The 21375-nt window shown below is 40.5% G+C and overlaps 1 protein-coding gene across 23 annotated transcripts in view; it reads right to left on the bottom strand.

The window, feature by feature from the left end:
• LOC144312493 (uncharacterized) overlaps positions 1 to 21375 on the bottom strand; it is a 245802-nt gene that overhangs the window by 83207 nt on the left and 141220 nt on the right. For 16 of the 23 annotated variants that reach the window (XR_013377984.1, XR_013377980.1, XR_013377985.1 and 13 more), the window contains one exon: positions 18293 to 18344. Coding sequence is in view for 4 of the 23 variants with exons in the window: in XM_077895246.1 (XP_077751372.1) it covers positions 18293 to 18344 (52 nt within the window). In the remaining 19 variants the exon portion in view is untranslated. Of the gene's footprint in view, positions 1 to 1583; positions 2016 to 12033; positions 12244 to 17977; positions 18049 to 18291; positions 18345 to 21375 lie in introns of those variants that run through there. The other 7 variants (XM_077895244.1, XM_077895245.1, XM_077895247.1 and 4 more) reach the window with 4 other exon arrangements.

Raw genomic sequence — 21375 nt, 5'->3', positions numbered from 1 at the left:
TTCCATCCACGTTGAAGCAAATGGTGGGTATTTGTCGTTTCTAATGGCTGAGGAATATTCCATTGTATATATAAACCACATCTTCTTTATCCATTCATCTTTTGATGGACACCAAGGCTCCTTCCACAATAGCCAATGGTTTGCCTATTGTGGACCCTATTGGTCTTTAGTAAATATTTGTTTTGAGGTAGAAGCAATAGACGAGGAGTCGGTCTAGTTGTCTATAACTATGATGCTCACTAAGTCCCTCTCTATGTCTAACTATCATTAAGAGCTGACTTAGATTCCATACTGACCCCAATATTTATTGGCTAGCAGAATTTTATCAATTTATTTATCCTCTCTGTGCCCATTTCTCATCTCTAAACTAGAATAATAGCCATACATCTCTTGTGACTGAGTTGTAAAAAAACAAAATAGCACAACAACTGGCACATGGTATACACTCAACACATTTCAGCTGTTATTGTTAATATATAGTGTTATATATGTCAGTTGGAACTAAGAAGTCTATTTCTAATGCATTTTTTAAAGATTTTATTATTTATTAATGAGAGACAGAGAGAGAGAGGCAGAGATACAGGCAGAGGGAGAAGCAGGCTCCATGCAGGGAGCCCAATGTGGGACTCTATCCCGGGACTCCAGGATCATGCCCTGGGCTGAAGGCAGGCACCAGACCACTGAGCCACCCAGGGATCCCCCTCTAATGCATTTGAATGAACACCTAATATCAAATAGGAAACACCTATCACAGATCAACATCTGCCCTATTTGATCAAAATCTGTTTTCTCCTGAATGCTCTGGGACCATGCCTTCTCACTCACTCCACCACTACTCAATGATAAATAACATCAGAAATGGAAAAATCGACCTACATTTCTGGGCTATCAACCCTGTGCTCTCCCATTCCAGCTATCAGGACTAGCCATGATGCCCCTTGCCCTCAGCTCCAGAAAAAAAAAAATACTAGCCAGGGTGGATTGCCATGTTTTAACCATGCTGTTAAAGCCCATTACTCTGTTGGTCTGCCTCCTTAGCTTCCCCATCCACTACCTTTCTGGAACTGAACTATGTCTGAGTTCCAGCCTGATTTAAGCACTACTACTCTGCATATATCTTTTAATCTCTTTTTCATGTAGGTTGGACCCCATCCTTTATGCTAGCCAATATGAATTAAGAAGGCTCCTAAGGCAGGTTGGCTACCCAGGACATGAAGTGTCTCCTGCCTAACGTTGAGCAGTGGGGGGAAGAGTGTGACCAGCATCTATCCCATGCTCATTCTATGCAAGGAATAGAATTAAGCATCCTATCAAAGGGATCTCATTCATGTCTCACAACAATACTTCAAGATAAATACTAAGAGTATCCCGTTATAGAAGAGAAAATTCAGGTTCAGGGAGACAAAGTAACTGAACTAAGATTAAGTAGTATAACTACTACATGACAGAGACTGTATTTGAGTGTAACTCTTTCTGGCTCTCAAATCCAAGCATTTGGCCACCATATGGTAACTTCTTAACTAAAGAAACTGCTTAAAGTCAGGGTGGGCAACTTTTGGGCACAAGGGCCATTCAGGGGGAAGAAATGAAGGGTTTATGAGAAGCATTACTTAATAATTCAAAATAAAGAAAACTTTATGGAATCCCACAGGGGAAATACATATATTTAGCATCAGGAACACATTTTTAGCTTGATTATGTGTGAGTGCGAGACGCTTATTTCCAATCTGTTGTCCTGAAAGTGGATGGACTCTGGAAGCAGTTCTCACTTCCTTGGATACCAGTCTCAGACTTAATCATGCTCAGGTTCACCACAGACTTCTGGACACTATGGTTTGGGCTCCTCCCATCACAGTCCAATGGAAACCACTCCTCTCAGTCATCTCAGCTTCCTCTCCATTCCCCTACATATTTCTGAGCTTACAATGCTCTGTGGCCAAGCATCTCAAGTTGTAACAACATCAAACGGGTTAATACAAATTATTTTCCTGGGAGGTTAAGTCATGCAAATTGACCTAAAGAGAATAAGCAAGAATAGAAATCTGGCTTAGTGATGGATTTTTATAGCAGTAGGCCATTAGAAAAATAGATTTTTGTTCAGTGTCTCTGCATAAAACGAATATCATCTTCAGGCTACTTTGAAGATTTATAAACAAATAATCTTGGAATAATGGACTACTGACAAATGTGTCTACTGGGTTTAAAGGAACTACAAGGGATAGTGCAGTGACCTGAGTTTAGTATCAGGGACTCTGTGGTAACAAAATGATGAGGGGGAAAGTAGTTCTTAGACCCAGGGTGGAGAGAATCAGGTAGAGAAAGTTTCCTTGAGAAAAACAGGTGCTTCAGTTGAACAACGTAGACAGCCTTCGTAAACCTTGCAGTGAGGGAGGTACAAGGATTAATGTCCTGGCCTTATTCCTCCACCTTTTTTTTCCAGCTGTGGCTTTCAAACCATAGGAAAGCAAGAAAATTGTACCTGGTAACTTTTCAAGGCAGAAAATAGTATAGAAAAAAAGAAGAAAAAGAGATCTGGAAAGTAAGAGAAAACAGCCTGAGAACCACATGTATAAAAACAATTATGAATATAATTATACACCACAAGGCTTAGCATATTAAAGCTTATAAAAATGCTATAAGAGATTTGAATAAAAAGTTAATAGAGCAGAAGCATATTTGTGCTTTTATTCGGATCCTTCTTAGAATGTCTTCTTCAGAGAGAATTGGTTCTCCTGCAATGCAAGACCAGTTTCTAACCTGGCCAACCAAAAACTGAGTGATATGCAATACGCAGTGTTATAGAGAAGAGATCCAGCAATACCCAGTGCTATAGACTGAATTATATTCCCACAAACTCATTATGTTGAAGCCCCAAGCTCTGAAGTGACTATATTTGGAGATAGGGTCTTTAGGAGGTAATTATAGTGAATGAGGTCATAAGGGCGGGACTCTAATCTGATAGGACTGGTATCCTTATATAAAGAAGGGGCACCAAAGCTCTCTCTCTCTCTCTCTCTCTCTCTCTCTCTCAGCACAGAGAAAAGACCATGTGAGGACATAGCAAGAAGGTAGTCAAATAAAGGAAGAAGAGAGGTCTCACCAAAACCCAAACCAATGACACCTTCATCTTGGACTTCCAGGCTCCAGAACTGTGAGAAAATAAGTGTCTGCTGTTGAAACACTGTAGCCTATGCTATGTTGTTATAGGAGCCTAGGAAGCCTAAGCACATGGCTTCTGATCTGTCATGAGAATTTTTGTCCGCCCTTACCCATTCCACCCAGCCCAGCCCTGTAAAACTCTGTAAACGTATTACAGAGGGGAGGTTCCAAACCAAATAAGCCCTCCCTTGGACTAGCCAGTAATTTCACTCCTGATGCTCACCCCTGATTGCTTCTCTACTTTTGTCCACAAACCAGAAAATGTCGACACTAACACCCTCCAGTCCTTGAGCCCTGTGCTGTTACCAGCTAGCCAAGCAGTAGGCCATTAGAAAAACAGATTTTTCTAGTCACAGCCTAAGACATTTTAATATGCAGTTTCTGGGTATCTTCCTAATCGCAATATGGTATTTTGGCTTCTACCTTCTGAAATTATCATTTGACTCCTTTAAACATACCCTGTAGATTATAATGTTATTAAGATCATAACTTTGGACTTTACAATGTAGTCTCACGATCATTTCTCCTTACCCTGCCATGACATTATAATCTGGAAATTAGCCTCTGATTGCTGCTTAGAACATGAAAATGAGGTCTCACGACCATCCTCCTTAGACATTATTCTGCAGCCTCTAGGCCAGTGTCTTAGGATATTATGTTATGGCTTTCTGGTCACCAATTTGGACATTTTAATTCAGTATACTGGCCACCGTCCATGGAATTTAATTTTAATAAACAGATGAATACCTGGGGTTTAACTCTGCCCATTTCTGGCTTGCTCTTCTCTGTCCTCTCCCTTCTTGTCATTCCAGCAGACCTTGTGGCACAGCCTGCATGAATTATGATAAGCTGCAAAATCTAAGACTTGAGCATGCTGGCAAGTTTGATTATGTTTTCTACAATTCCAACAAATGAGTGGAATAATAGAGTTATCTATCTGCAGGATACAGTTAGGAAATGCATTTCCTTAAAAAAAATCAAAATGTCAGCACAAGATAAAGCATCTAGACTTTGTTTGGTTCGTCAAAAATTGCTCTTAGCTTTTAATTTAGAGGAGGGAAATGTCAGTTGTGACCAGTGCCTCTCGGATCAATATTATACTCCAGAGCACTATGAGGAGACTTACAGAGCCAAAATGGCATCTCCTTATTCTTGGACATGGGTCTCCGGTGCTGATGATCCACAACGGCTAATAAGGAGAAGTCCATGGTATTGCCGTAAGAGGAGTCCTCTACCTAGCTCCCAGGACGTCTCCAGCCTTCACAACTACCAGGGGATGGGGAGAAAGCAGACACAGCTGATCATCACTGCTCTATACCTTCAGTTATAATTTCAGGCTTGACTGAAAAGTCTTAAAACATAATGTGACACTTTGCATATAATAATAATTTGACCTTGAAGCTTAAATAAATGTCTAGTTTTTTATTTACTAATTTCCTCCTTCCAAGCATTAATGCAGGTCTCCTTGTTGAGATGCAGTTGATGTCCCAGAAAGGGAGTGAATCTGCACACCCCTGCTCAAATTCAAGTGTGTCTGCACATGCCACATCCTGTTCCTCTCAGTCACTGGGACTGTTTCATACCATGGTATTTACCCTCCTTACAAGGAAGAGATAAGAAAGCAATTGAAGCTGAAAGCCTGCTTCACTCTGGGACTCTTGCACAAAAGGGAGAAGAATAAACACCTTTCTCTTAACTGCAGTCACTAAAGTAAACAAGAAACTGCTCTCTGCCCCAGCTTCTTTCCCTGGGCAACAAGTCTTGGAAAACCACTTTTGCCCATGATCATTAATTTGGGGCATTACCCAGGGCATCTTCTTTCATAGAGTCTTTTTATTTTTGAGATTTGTTTATGGAGGGGGGGGAGGAGAAGAGAGGGAGAGAGAAACTTAAGCAGGCTCTAGGCTGAGCGCAGAATCTGACATGGGGCTCAATCTCACAACCCTGAGATCATAAACCTGAGCTGAAACCAAGGGTTGGCTGACAAATGGACTGTACCACCCCAGTGTCCCATCATGTCCTCAGTCTTAAAGGAAGATATTCCAGTTTCCTAGGGATAAAGTGAAAGGTTGAATCAGACTCAACAATAATTTCTGGCTTTTTTTCCCCTCTAAAAGTCTGAGTGCAAAGCCTATCTTGTGGCCCAGTGACAAGAAGAGAGTGTTACTGGCCCTCTCAAAGGGACAGCAGAATAACCCTTGGTGACAGAAAAACAAGAGAGAAAGAGAGCAAGAGAGTTTGCAGAGAGTCAGTTGCAGGAGAAAGGCAATGAAAGTCGCCCTGGGGTAGCAGCAAGCCATCAGCACACAGTGTGTGGCAGCCTCACCTGGAGCAAGAGAAGAGACCTTTGCTTCTTGAACTTTAACTCCATTTTATCAGCTCACATCGACTTATTAGTGACACAGTATCTGTCAAGGGCCCATACCCAATAGTTCTATATATTAAGTGGCCTTGTACTGAAACTCCTTCAGGACCACCAGCAGAGCTGGGAGATATTAGTTCCCTCAACTGAGAAAGCATGACTGTGCTAGATCACCTGTTAGAGACTCAGCACCATTCGCCTTCTTCTCTGCTCACTCCTATGTCACAAGGCCTGCAAGCCTCGGGGCTAAATTTCCTAACTAGCCAGGTCCTGGTTTGGAATCCATCAGCAAGAGGCCACTCATGGGAGAAATGGAAGGTAGAAGAGAAGCTGAAGCCATATCATTTTTGGGGTAGACACAGGCAGATACCTGGATCTCAGCAGAAGGTAGAAGTATCCCAGAGCTTTGGAACACATTTTAGCAAACCCCCCATGTTGGTGCTACATGCCTGTGAGGTCATTGTTGGTAGTCTCTGGTTATCCTAGCATGTATTGATTTCCTAGAAGCCATTAGAAGCTTTCTGTGTCACCCCCCAACTCCATCTAATGGTATAATACTTTTCTGTATGAGATACTTCCCTGCTTAGAAGCTGAGAGTGGTTTCTGTTTTAACTGATCACAATCCCATCTGAGACAAGGGTGAGGACAATGGTTTAGGAAGAAGAGAATGTTGGGAGGAGGAGAAAACACATGTGGGACTTCATCTATTCTTCTGGGAACAAAGATCTGGAATCTTGTTGATACCTCGCTCTTTCCACATATGACTTTGAGTGATTTTTCTGCAGGAAACTATCATTGTATTTTAGTAAATATAATTGGTTCAACTAGTTTACATGTTCTCCCACCACCTCCCACCCACATCCCTACCTCATTCTTTATCTTATTAATGAAAGAAAGAAAGAAAGAAAGAAAGAAAGAAAGAAAGAAAGAAAGAAAGACATTCAGTCACTGCTCCTCCTTCCACCTTCACCTTTCTATATATTATATAATTATAATTATATTAATTATTATTAATTATAGTAAACAGATGTGTATTATCCCAATAAGAGGACACATAACAGGTATTCAATTAATGATTTGCTGAATCTAGATTTAATGACAGAAGTTGTTTTGAATCCCTCTTGACAGTCTCTCACATTTTACTGGCCTTTATGGCTAAATCACTTAAAATTAATGTTGCCACTAAGAACTCTATAGTTCTGAGTTTCATATCTCACTCTTGATTAAAACTAATCCTTCCAAGCTCACTGTTTAATGCAGGTTAATCTGTGATGTTGTGAGACACAACACCTTCTTCTCATCCACAGTGAAGCTTATTATTCCCTCTTCTCCCAATAAGAAAAGTCTCTAGAGAAGATAACATGTCCTGAACACTTTATAGTTTCACTGAGGCCTCTCTCCTCCAGAGCATGTATTGAAGAGTCCAACTGGCCCATCTCGAGGGAAGCTCCTACACACTATAAGATATGCCCACTTCTCCTAGCATGGAAGGAGAACAGATCTGCCATCCGAGAGTGGTAAATAAAGTCCTATATCAAACATAATCCAATGTCCCAAGACATCATAAAGAGGCCATATTTCCATTTGAAGAATATGAATTTATTCAGCTGTGAAACTTCACTTTTATGAGGTTTTATGAAGAAAGTGATTAAAGTAATATCTCTTACCCCATTGCATGATACAATGACAGAGTGGTGGAATAACAAGAACCATGGTCCATTGACATTGGTTGTTTTGTCTTCTCATTGTCATAATTTCCTAGAGCAATGTGTTCATGATGCTTTCCATCAGTAAAATTCTTTGAACATTTTCTCAACATCTGTATGTGTGTGTTTTAATGTATATGTATAGAATGCATTCCTCTGCTACTATGTGACAGCTATCATAAAATATACACAAAATGTAAATTTTAAAAAGTTACAATGCTATAAACCATATTTTTTAAAATTTGCCTATCTGGAAGGTATTATGCTGAGTGAAATAAGTCAATCAGAGAAGGACAAACATTATATGGTCTCATTCACTTGGGGAACATAAAAAATAGTGAAAGGGAATAAAGAGGAAAGGAGAAAGAATGAGTGGGAAATATCAGAAAGGGAGACAGAACATGAGAGACTCCTAACTCTGGGAAACGAACTAGGGGTGGTGGAAGGCGAGGTGGGCGGGGGTGGGGGTGACTGGGTGATTGGCACTGAGGCGGGCACTTGATGGGATGAGCACTGGGTATTATTCTATATGCTGGCAAATTGAACACCAATAAAAAATAAATTTAAAAAAATTGCCTATCATGTGGGCTTTGTGCTGTCATTAGCTAATATGTAGTCAAAATATAGACCTAGGGCAAAGCTTCTCTAGATAATATTGTTTTAAAAACTATTTAAAATAACTCCCTGGATAATTTTTTATTTTTTGTTTTTGGCTGATTCATTTCAGATCCTATTGTATCATCACTGCTTCTACTTCTTTTTTTAAAAAAGGTATTTATTTATTTAGTTAGTTATTTAGTTATTTATTTTGAGAAACAGCAAGCATATATGAGCAAAGGGAGGAACACAAGAAGAGGGAGAGAATCTTGAGCTGACTGTGCTCTGAGCATGGAGCCCTATGAGGGGCTTGAACTCATGACCCTGAAATCATGACCTGAGCCAAAATCAAGAGTCAGGCCCTTAGCCACCTGAGCCACCCAAATACCCCATTGCTTTTACTTCTTAATATTGATTACCAAGAGTTCATTCTATGAGTGGCAATGTCCACACTATCATCTTATCACCATCCTCTTTTGCTTGCATTCTAAGTAGTACTTTCACCTTTACTTAATCTGCAGTTTCATTATGGGAGTTTTTAAAGTCATTTGTCCTTTATAGAAAGTTAGTTTGGTCAAAACTAGATAAGTAGCAAATTCACTTAGGCACACAGAAACTGCAAAACATCACCATATACCAAAAGTGAACAAAGAGTAAGTCACCACTGACAGCACTTTCCTATTTTACAAGCCTGATAGTTCATCAGCTAAACTCGAGGTGGGATCATTTGACATGTGGACCTAGGAAAGACATCAGTGTTGGCCCATATATTAAGCATTATCAAAACTTCAGTTTTGTCATTTTTTGATGAAATATATAAGTCCTAATGTTTTCAATCCAAATAATAATGGATGATCTTGATCTTGAGTATGCCAGAGTGTATATAACCCATTTTAGAAGCCACTGGTCAAGAACATTGCTTCTTACCAGGTAGTTCATGGACCAAGAAGACAATATAGTTTTGTCTTCTACCAATTCCTGAGTTGGTCCACTGCCCCTGTCTGGCTGTCAAACAATGATTGTGCTCCCTCCACTCTTCCATGACATCCATTGTGAAATGTGTTTGGGGCTGAAAACTGTGTATACAATGCACCTATGAGCCAGCATTCTAGCCAGAAAATTTGTCTTTTTCTCCTAGGTAGTATCTTTGAAAAACCAGAACCCAAAGGACTGTTTTGACTTCTATACTCAGAGTTCATTACTATGCACCTCAGCAGGGTATGAGAACAAGAAGATAAAAAAGTATCTTTGGGGTCAGCTGACCAGTAATTAGGAAGCAGAGACATGAACACAAGATGGATGGCCAGGCTGTTCTCAGAGTGGCACCTGAGTGAGAAAATGCACAGGCCTGATTCCAGGTTCCCTGTGGCACTGAGACCCTTACACTAACTGTTGCAGAGTATCTGCAACACTTCATGGGCCACTCTAATGAGCCAACCACAAAGGCATGTTAGCAGATAAATAACAGTCCTCTTCAGAACTTTCTCTTAGGGATGACTGGGTGGCTCAGGGCGAGATCCTGGAGTTCCCGGATCAAGTCCCACATCGGGCTCCCTGCATGGAGCCTGGTCCTCCCTCTGCCTGTGTCTCTGCCTCTCTCTCTCTCTCCCTCTCTCTCTCCCTCGCTCTCTCTCTCTCTCCCTGTGTGTGTTTGTGTCTCTCATGAATAAATAAATAAAATCTTAAAGAAAAATAAGAACTCTCTCTTAAAGTCACCAGTGCTTCCATTTCCAGTGTCAGCTTTATACGGAAATCTTAACCTTACAGAGAAGGTTCAGGGGAAGTCAACATCGGTCCTTAACTCCTGTGTCTAGGGTACTTGAAATTAACTCTGAACGCATGAGTTTCACTAATATAAAAAGGGATTTAAAACTTTATGCTGAAGTCAATGAGCAGGTAAAGAAGGTTTGTGCACACGGGCATGACATAATCAGACCTGTGCTTTAGAAACAGCTCTGGTAGTGGCTTTCTTGAGAGAATGCCAAATGGTTAAAGTTCATTCTCTTGAAACACTCTTATTTCCTGAGTTTCTCATATCCCTGTGTTTAATTAAGTGCCCCATTGAAAGTACAAGCTGTCTGGTCAGCAGTTTTAGTCTTCTATATAGCATCTGGTTTTATCAGCTGCCCCTATGTAGGCCTGGAATAACCACACAGTCCTACATGACGGGGCCACATACAGTCCCCAAGGAAATAAAAGCTCACGTCAAGACTTTATGACTACATACTGAATTCCCAGGCTTCTGGAGACTTCCCTACCATGTGCCTCTTTTTATTTCCAAAGGAAAGAGCTTGCACCTGTTTTCCTACATTAGCATCAGTCCTCCCAGTAATAGACTTAGAAAGAGGCTCTCACAGCAAATAACGGTCTCCATGTGTGACAAGGAGGGGAAATGTGGTCAGGAAACATATTGCACTTCCAGGGGTTTACCATCAACAATCACAAGGGTGAAAATGAGCTGAAAAAATTTGAAAGAGCCTGTCATTGATATTTCAATGCATGAGTTTTGGTAGATACAAATTCAACAGCTTGCTTGTGAAAACCCCTATCTAGAGGGATATCTCTCTTCGCCATCAAAATAACTAAGAAAAGAAGAATCAAAAAAGAAGAAAGTAAAGAGACAAGGGGGGAAAGGAAGCAATTTTCTGATTCTCTATTATGCACCAGATCCTGGGATGGGCACTTTCTCATATGTAATTTACTTATTCCCTACAATAGCCCAGTGAAGTCAATATTCATACCTTACCAATTTTAGATAAATGTGATCATATTAATCAAAATTGAAGAAGCTGAACAGGTTCTGTTGGAATTATGCCTTAGTGTAGTTCTTACTTTAAAATAATCCAGAAAGGTAAAATTCCATTTTCCCTTTTTAGGTCTCATAGAGAAAAAACCCTCTTTGCCTTATTTTTTTTCCTCTTTGCCTTATACTAGTCCAAATGGTATACTCCTTCTATTTAGAAGTTCTTTCTGTTGTCCACCTCAAAATATAATCCACTTAATGGTATTGTTCTGAAAACTAATCCTGAGCCATCTTCTCTTGAACAAGGCAAGGCTCCTCACTCCAGCAGCAGCTCTTCAGCCCCATCAGGCTCTCTGGGGATACAATCTTCTCCACCTCCCATATCTGTCTACCTTTTCTTCCCAGTAAGATGTGTGTTTTGATCTAAGGAGTAGGGACGAAGCAACCAAAGCTGAAGAATGAAACACAGAAGGCTTTCTGATACACCATGCCCTGCCTCACAACACACACACACACACACACACACACACACACACACACACAATTCAGGCATTACCTCCTACTCTCCCTACACATAAACCCTGACTTCAACTGCATTGAGTGCCCTGACAGCACCTCTTCTCATGATGCTCCTGCCAGCTTCACTTTTCCCCCTGCCATCACAACAGCTCACACATGACCTCCCCTGGAAGCCCCCGACCCTAATTCTCCAGGATAGTCGCACACAGTATACTCAGATTGTGTTCTTTCACTGCATTTTTGTCCCTTTGTTCAGTAATTATTTATGTCCATGCTCATGGACAATGAGCTACTAGAGGACAGGATACTTATCATATTTGTCTCCAAATCTTGGGGTGACAGCACTCATGAATATCCTCTCAGTGTCTGAGGGAATGGATGAAAAAAGCCATTGGTAACTCCAGAGAAAAGTATAGGATTATGTACGTGAAACCACATTCCAGAGTCCAGTGCTTTTGGACACTCTCAGAGGAAGGCTTGCAGTTGGTGACCTGGCTGTTGCTAAGGGAACTTCTAGCTCTCTATTATTATTCTCTGGGTAGCAATGGAAAATGGACATAAAATCCATTTTGTGGAACAGCAAACATCAATAGGGACCTTGAGGGTCTGGTACCTCAGACCCATGACATAAATCTGACATTTTACACAATAGTGTCACTGTCACAAACACCCAAGCTGCCCACTTCTGAAACTCACTTTCTATTCCAAATTATTCTCCACAATGAAGGACCTGTAGGTTTGAATTCTAATAAATGGTCCTAAACAGAGAGTGGCCAGTGAGACTTAAAGCACTTAATTTAAGAAGAAATGATGGAGAATTACCCTTTAGACTAATGGCCCTCTAACAACCATGAGAAGGAAGGGTAGTCAGTGCAAGCTGAACAAAGCAGGTGACCAGTAAGTGCTCGTTGTCCTTCTCTGGGCCCCAAGAATTTCTGGATAGTAGAACCCAAACCTGGCTGTTCTAAGGGTGTCAATGCAGTTACCTGAGTGACAGCAAAAGGCATTTTATGGAATCGTAGGAGTTCCAGAAATCTCCAGTGTACTTTCTGGAGAGGAGTGTTTTCATTTCAGAGTAAGTGATCCAATTATTAGAAGAAATGAGACATCAAGGTCATTCACCTTATGGTTTCTGGCTGGTTTTGCCATGAGCACTTCTACAGATAGAAGCAAACTCTTGTTAGAAAGACAAGAATCCCCCCCCCAAAAGCTGCCCTGTGTGAAGTTTTGATGGGCACTGACATCAGCATTTGAGGTCTTTCGGTTGCTCCGAAGTCCTGTGCTTGCCTGTGTGTGTGCTGACTGCGCTCTGACAAGACCATTAGGAAGGGAATGGAGCTAGCTTGGCTTGTTTCTCAGCGTGTATTGTGCCAGGTGTTCCATGTGTTTTTTCCTCACCCAGTGACCCACAGTGTGGAAATACAAGCCCCCAAACCATGTGCACGTTCCCTCTGGCCATTCCACTGGGTCCAGCTCAAAAGTATTTCCCTTCCTTGTGAGCACTCTAAAGGTCTGTTTGTGGTTCTTGTTTTGCAGAGGAAACCACCCTCTGCTCTGGACTTCTCTGTGTGATGACATGCTGACCTGCTCCTGCCCAGGCCTGAGAACTAGACAAAGACCTCTGTGGTCATTCCTAGATCTTTGTAGCCCTGCTGTCTGCCCCTAATGGTGAGAAAGTCCTGTAGGAGGAGATACTTGTGTGGCCACCATCCTAGACTATCCCAGGAGCCAACATTCATCACACTAAAACTTAGATGAATGGTGTCCCTCACTATCTGCAGGGCTGCCATGACAGTTCCATGTTTGGGTCTCAGGGCACATGGTGATGCCTGGTATTTGGACACCACAGAGCAATAGATGTTCTTGTTCCTTCTGAAATATATTCTCCCTTAATTGTGAATAAGAATCACTAACCAAGGCTCAGTAAAGACAACTCTCCCAGACCAAGGTCTCCCTCTAAAAAGCTCTCGTCTTCATGTACCCATGCACTTTAGAACTATGTCTTCAACCCAATCAATGTTTCCTTATTGACATGTCATGTCACATCACGTCATGTCGTGTCTATACACAGATGAGGAGGAAGGCAGGATGGAGTCCTGGGAGAGGCACATGGATGGATCTCGGGAATCATCAACCCTGTGGATGTTATACAAAGTAATTCACCTCTCATAAGCACATTTGGACATTATAGCTTGTCACTCTTTGGGAGTTTATAGGGTTTACTAGTTGATTTTGTCCTCAGGAGTTAGGAAGCCCCAACTATTTTTTTTAATCTTTCTTTTACTACATTTGAATTATTCTTTTCCCATTTCCTGTGTCCCTCTGTAGGCTTTCTATTTATCTATGTGCAAACACAGCTGCTGGCCCAAATTATCACAGAAAAGAAACATTTCATTTCTCATTCTGGGAGCATTAATGGCAATAGCGTGTATGCTTATCTTGTCTGTGTCCCAAGAACATGAGATGCCTCCAACAAGGCAAGTTTTCTTTTTAAATAAAGCAACCTCACACTTGTCATATTCCTCCCTGAAAAAACACTTTATCTTCCCAAGCTCATGTGCCCTCATCCTGTGGAAGACATTTGCAGCTGAGAGAAGAAGCCCACAGCAGGGCCAGCCACTTGAGTCCATGCTTCACACTGGTCCCTTTGTCACCTTTAGTGATTTACAGCCATTCTCTGAACACAAGAAGTGTCTTAAATGGGAAGGCAAAGACTTTACCAAATTTCCTGAGAAATGTGCACAGAAAACTCTCCTATAATAAATTTCCCAATCCAGGGCATAAAACAGTAATATCTATAGATGGTTTTCTTTTTTCAATATTTTCTATGGTCTAATTTTGTGTGCAGGGTCTGTTAGAGGATAGAGTGGCTATGGGCTACCAGTAAATATCTTTCCCTGTTAGTACAGCAAAACCCACAAGTGATTAGTTATGTAAAATTGGTTGATTATGCAAAAAAATAACTAGCTCAACTGTAATATTGCTGTATACTTTTGGGTTCGCATAAATATTTTCAGTTGTTGATCTTCACAACAACCCTATCAGGTTGACAGGGAGTGGGAAGTTAGTATTACATTATGTAAGCAAAGACATCTACAAAGAGGTGAAAGCTATGTCATATGCTAGTAGCTAAGAAAGTTCAGACCTTGTAGAGTTTTCTTAAATAAACTTACAGTGCTTATTCCATGATAGGACACTGTGTCTCAAATTTAAGAGTATACAAATTCAACATTAATGGACCTACAATCACACTTTGACAAGAAGTCTCAATTTAGTCTGTAGGTTTCAAATATAAGAAAGTAGAATTTTCAAAGGGTCTTGGGTGGTATAAGTTTGGGATAGTTATATAGTCTTAACAAACATCAGATTCCTATAAGATCTGTCTTTCTTTGAAGTCATGAATAATCAAAGTAGTTATAAAAGCGAATCTATATTCTCCTCTGTATATCTCAAAAGAGCACAAAGAGGGATCCAGGTAATATTTCACAGCAGTTCCTCTGATGACAATAGGGACCTCTATCTCAGAAATCCCTGAATCCACAGCTACTCTATAGCAGCATCTGAGTAAGGCTCTAACACCCTTCCTTGAACTCAAGGGATGGCTATTTACTTCCCTCTGTTACCACCATTTCTTGTTGTGTTTACTGACATAAACTTTCTGGCTAAATACTTCTGACTTCTCTCCTAAAATCAACCCAAAGGCAACATACAAATAAAAGGAATGAGAATAATAAAGAAGAGAATTTTGCATTCTTTCTGGTGGCCCATGCATTTATCCTACAGACACAGGTACATCACAGGGACACAAAAACAAGAAAAAAAATCCTTGCATGTAAATCAAAACATTCCACTTCTTCTTCTTAGCCACAAAGAGTCCTCAGTTTCCTCTTATATAGTTCATGAAATCATCTAATTCAGACAATGCTATTTAGATTGTAGTAGGAAAGAACTGCTTATTGAAACTAAAGTCATTTCATGGTTAATCATTTCATGTTTCATGGGACCTTATCCTTTCTCTATTCTAATACAAACAGCAGCTCTGGTCTGTCCTCAGCACCCAGGGACTTCAGTTCCCTTGTCTTTCTCACCCTCTCAATACCTCTGCTAATGAGTAGAATAAAAACTTCACTGCAAGAGCCAAGACTCTGCTGCCCTGTTGGAGAGACAGGAATGAAGCAAATTTCTGTGTATTGATAGACTTTAGGCTTCTGTGCAAATCCAGATGGAGAGGGGACTTGAGGGCTCAGAGAGGGACAAAGAGTTACTATTCTTAGCAATTTGCAGAAAAGAAAATTGAAATGTCCAAGAAACATACAAAAGATGCCCATTCTCACTGGTAATTAGAGAAATTGTAATTTGAGCCACATGCCATATTATTCCACAACAGCAAATCAGCAAAAATTTAAAAATATGATAATTCCAAGTAATGATGAAGGTGTAGAGACATAGAGACACAGACTACACTGTGGTTGGGAGTGTGACCAGGTGCCACCACTTTAGAAACTATTAAGAAGTATTTAATAAAATTGAAAATGTAGATACCACACCACCTAACAACCCATCCAGCATTCATATTCTACAGATCATCTTAAAATGGTGTCACAAGGAGCTGTATATAAAAATGTTCACAGCATAATAGGTAAGTAAATTATAACATATTCACATAATGAAATACCATATAGTTCTGAAAGTCAATGGACAGATCTAGAAAAATCAACATGAATAAATGTCTTAAAAACAGAGTCTGGGTGTCCATCGACAGATGAATGGATAGAGAAGCTGTGGTCTATGTATACAATGGAATGTTACTCAGCCATTAGAAATGACGAATACCCACCATTTGCTTCAATGTGGATGGAACTGGAGGGTATTATGCTGAGTGAAATAAGTCAATTGGAGAAGGATAAACATTATATGGTCTCATTCATTTGGGGAATATAAAAAATAGTGAATAAAGGGGAAAGGAGAAAAAATGAGTGGGAAATATCAGAAAAGGAAACAGAACATGAAAGTCTCCTAACTCTGGGAAATGAACTAGGGGTGGTGGAAGGGGAAGTGGGTGGGGGGTGGGGGTGACTGGGTGACAGGCACTGAGGTGGGCACTTGACAGGATGAGCACTGGGTATTATTCTATATGTTGGCAAATTGAACACCAATAAAAAATAAATTTATTTTAAAAATTAAAAACAGAGTGTTGAGGAAAAAAAGGCAACTTGTAAAAGAATATATATTCAGTATAATGCAATCCACATAATGTTGAAAAACATGAAAATGAATACCACATTTTCTTTATGGATACTTAGGTGGGTAGTAATAGCATAAAGAAATGAGTATGATAACAGCAAATATATATGGGGCGCATCGGGGAAGGAGGACCTCCAAACATTGCAACTGATGAGGAGTATACAGGGGGCCTCAACTAATTTTCTGCTTCTTGGATACACAGCACATAGGTGTTTATTATATTTTCCCCTATGTTTTTATATGGATAAAGTTTCTCATGATTTACTATTTTAAAAATCTCAGTGCCTTGACTGTATGTGGGATCTTACCACATTCACCACAGCTTGACTCCTATCACTCAGTAAGGTTCTGGAACTTGGGATGATGCCCCTGCCATGGGTAGGAGAGAGGTTGGAATGGTCACCACCAGAGGACGGCAGGTGAAAAGTTTGTTAAGATGGATGTGTTCCATTGGTGTGCCAAACAGAAAGTCAGCAGGTCCTCTTCGAATGAGGTCATGAGTGGAAAAGGAAAAGAAGATAGGACAAGACGGGACATTATGAGCGTGGTTTAAGCTTAGTTGAAAGCTCTGAAAAGCTCTCTGAAAGCTTAGTTGCACCTCTCATCAAAGGGGAATTCATTCTGGCCTGGAAACTAGTTTTCTGCACAGATGTTTGGTTTTAATGCACCACTTAGGCTGCAACAAGGGAGGCCACACCTAGAAAGCACAGCGGGATCCTCTTGGCTAATGGGTCCTACTCCCCACGTTAGGGGACCACAGAGCAGGAAGGGCTGTGACACTAGTTTCCAAGTCACAATTTAGCAATGCTTATTTCTCCACCACTACCTTTGGCAAAGAGAACTGCAAATTCCCTTTCTGCGGCCTTAGTGGCCCAGAAACAAGGGTACATGTGGGCCCGGGACCAGAGTCTCTTGTTTTTTTGTTTTGTTTTGTTTTGTTTTAAAGATTTTATTTATTTATTTATTCATGAGAGACACACAGAGAGAGGCAGAGACACAGGCAGAGGGAGAAGCAGACTCCCTGCAGGGAGCCCGATGATCCTGGGGCCTCCAGGATCACGCCCTGAGCCGAAGGCAGATGCTCGATTGCTGAGCCCCCCAGGCCTCCCAAGAGTCTCTTGTTTTAAACAAGCTATTCTTCTGCCAACTATGAGGTCCTCATCCAGAAATGAGCTACTAGATCTATAATTCAAGCAAAAACTAGATGAAGAAAAAATTGCACAGTGGATCATGCCAGTGGAATAGGATGAAGACAGAGAGGTGGGGAAAGGTTGGGGAATCCACAGAGTACAAGACACCCATCTGGCTAGTGAAACACACGCAAAAGAAAAGTGTGATCATCAAGTGGTACAAGTGGAAAGGAGGGCAACAGATCAGGGGAGGACAAGACAAGGAATCCACATTTTGACTTATGGACAGTGGCAAGTGCGGGATACTTAGCTGTGATTAAAAGGCACTATGATGAGATCATATGGCATTTGTTTTTCTCTGTCATTTAGTATAAGACCCTCTCGGTCCATCCATGTTGTTACAAATGGCAAGATCTCATTTCTTTTATGGCTGAGTAATATTCCTCTGTGTGTGTGTGTGTGTGTGTGTGTGTGTGTGTGACATCTTCTTTATCCATTCATCTATCAAGGCATATACCTGGGTTGCTTCTTCCCCATCTTGGCTACTGTGGGTAAAGCTGCAGCTAACATACGGGTGCACATATCTCTATTTAGCGTAAAAAAAAAAAACAAAACAAATGAACAAACAAAAACAGACTCTTAAATACAGAGAACAAACTGATGGCTGTCAGAGAGGAGGTAGGGGGATGGGTGAAATAAATAAAGGGGATTAAGAGATACAAACTGCCAATTATAAAATAAATAAGTCATGGGGACGAAAAATACAGCATAGGGAATATAGTCTATAATTTGGTAATAACATTGTAGGGTGGCAGATGGTGACCACACTTACCATGATGAGCGTTGAGTAATGCGTGGAACTGTTGAGTCAATATGTTGTCCACCTGAAACAAATATAACACTGTATGTCAATTTAAAAATAAAAATAAAGCAAAAATAAGAAAGCACTCCAATGAGCCAGAACTTAGCTCCTCCTATGCTACATCTTTTGCTGTGTTTTCCAATGCAATTCATTTTCCTTACTTTGCCTTAACACACCTCATTAAACATCAGCATGGAACAAGTGAGCAGGGCCCAGGAATCTGCAGGGACAGAGTCACTTAACCCCCAGTGAGCAGGTCAAGGAACCAGCTATCAGGGTAGAAAACAGCCACTTCCCTACAGAGGAAAACATCCATCTCCTCAGCCAACGAGTTGGGTAAGCTTTGGGCAAATGACTTCCAACCACAGGCGGTTGTTGATCTGAAATGAAATGAGCCACCAAATCACTGGGGCTTTTCTGATTCTGGCTAATTGGCTAAACTCTCTTTAAAGGCTTTGGAAGACACCAAGTGAAGAAGCGAGCTGCTGAGAGTTAACCCCTGCTTCACCAAGCCCCACTGCAGTATCCTAGCGAGGCGGACCATTCCCTTTCCTAGGATGACAGAGAAATCCAAGAGAAAACAATGACACAATAAATGTCTTCTAAATATTTATCTGAAGACCTAGTATAAATATTCTCAAGGAGACATTGAAAACCTTCTCATCTTCAGTTTAAAATGAAAAATAAGGTGCTTATTCATTTGAATGCTGAGGAAAGATAGAGAAATCTTCAAATTCTTAACCCCCAGCTTGATAGGACTGGTTTCCCATGGAAAGCCTCTGGCGTTGAACCTCCTCAGTCAAAGACCTTGACACAGGAGAGTAGAGGGTTTGGCACAGACTGCATAGGTGTGCAGCACGGTCTGCTGTGCTCCAATGCCAGAATCCTGGACACATAACCTCCATGTGACTCAGTTTCCTCATCTGCAAAATGGGAAAGTAAGAATCCCGAACTCCTTAGGACTGAAGCAAGTGTCTCCAAACCAACCCCATGATCCAGATCATCGGCGATCTGTAGGTGAGCGCTCAAGGTGAAGACGAGTGGGTTCCATCTCACACCATAAAACAAGCAATTTGATAAACCTAACAGCAGATCTAGCTGCCCTCCCCCCGCCCCCAAGTCCTTCTTTGGCTGTGAGGGTTTGCAGCTCCAGTGACTGCAAGTCCCAAACCTGCAGACCTAAATCCTATGCAGCTCGGGCCTCATGCTACAGTCTTCCCCATTCTTCCGCAATCCGTTCTTACTGTGAGAAACGAAATTCCATCCCAGCCCCACAGTCCCGAGAGTCTACACCTGTGGCTTCCATTAACCTCCACAGAAGTAAAGGGAAATCAAAATAACACATTCTTTGTCTTGTTATTTTCCTACTAGGAAGCTGTTAGAATTTGGACGTTGCCCAGATGCCTCATTTAATGTTTTACTTTCAACCACCTGTCGCCTATTTATTTTTAAGCACTTACTGTTTACCATTATTTGATCTTTGGTAAATTAGCTTGTTTTGCAAGCTCCCATCATCATTATCTCATTTCCTTCGTGATTTAATATTTTTACCTGTCACAATACCTTACTATGCTATTGGTTTTTAAAATATTGTTTTATTTTTCTTATGCATGCTTCCTTTTCTTCTCCTCTGGTGAGAGTGTTGATTGTAACCTGAATCAGAACTTCTAGAATTAGCAGAGAAGCAGGCATTGATTTTTGCTGTTGTTTCAGTTTTATTTGAAAAGTGTTCCCCTGGGCACCTGAGTGGCTCAGTCGGGTAAGCATCTGCCTTCGGCTCAGGTCATGATCTTGGGGTCCTGGGCTCAAATCCCATATCACGCTCCCCACTCAGTGGGGAGTCTGCTTGTTTCTCTGCCTCTCTCCCTTTGCTCTCTCTCTCTCTCTCTCTGAGACTCTCTCAGATAAATAAAATCTTTAAAACAAAAGTGTTCTCCCTTATATGCATTTTGTACTTGTTTGTATTTTGGAATAACTGCAACACAGAAGAAAGCGTCTAGATCGAATTTGTCCTCCTTTATCATCAGTGCGAGAAGCAAACAACTAGCATATGTGTAATGCAAATCTGGGATTTGGGGAACCTGCTCTTTTTCACTTAACTTTAACAATCAATAAAAAAATGTGGGGCACGTGAGGGGGCTCCACGTGGTTGAGCATCTGTCCTTGGCTCAAGGCGTGACCCCGGGGTCCTGGGATCGAGTTCCTCATCGGGCTCCCTGCATGGAGCCTGCTTCTTCCTTTGCCTGTGTCTCTGCCTCTCTCTCCCTGTGTCTCTCATGAATAAATAAATAAATATAATCTTAAAAAGATGTAATTTTGGATTATTTTTCTTTTATATTTTCCTTTTAAAATTTTATCTAATTGTTCCCTTTTATGCCATTTCATAAGTTCAGTACTTTTCATATATTTCCTTAGCATACTCTATGTTGATCTAGCCTTTTCTTTAAATTTTTCTAGTAATTTTTCATATTTAAAAATTTTTCTATTTAAGTAAATTTAATTTTCTTTTGTGTAAATATGCACTGTATTCTTTGAGTAAAACATTTCCCTTTTATTTGTTTTAGCTTATCTTAACTCTTTAATCTTTTAAATCTCATAATCCGCAGAGTTCCTCTCTTGTTTTGTCTTATTTGCTCTTATCCTATTTTGAATTTTAATATATTCTAATTATACATCTGCCTTTATTTGTTATTTCTATGTTATACGTTTCTGCACTTAGGTCATTTTATCCATTTGTATAGCAGTAACTTAAAAGAGATTTAATATTCCTACATACATAAAATATTGAATGCTCAAAAGTATTAGTTCTCCACTCATTCTCTCTAGCCATTTTAGATCTGTGTTACTGTAACTACTTTTTATTTTAAACCTATCAACACATGTATTATTTAACTGTAGTTTTATCACCTTATTTTGTATCATATTCTATATTTATATGGGTTTATACTTAAGAATATCCAAATCCAAATAAGACCTATTGACATATGTAAATATGTCAAATTTTATGAAGAATAAAACGTGGGCTATCAGCTCTGCTCAGATAAACCCTGTTG

Source organism: Canis aureus, chromosome 4 (assembly GCF_053574225.1).
Source record: "Canis aureus isolate CA01 chromosome 4, VMU_Caureus_v.1.0, whole genome shotgun sequence".
Taxonomy (NCBI): Eukaryota; Metazoa; Chordata; class Mammalia; order Carnivora; family Canidae; genus Canis; species Canis aureus.
Note: the sequence above shows the minus strand (reverse complement) of the source record. Positions and strands in the feature narration are given on the sequence as shown.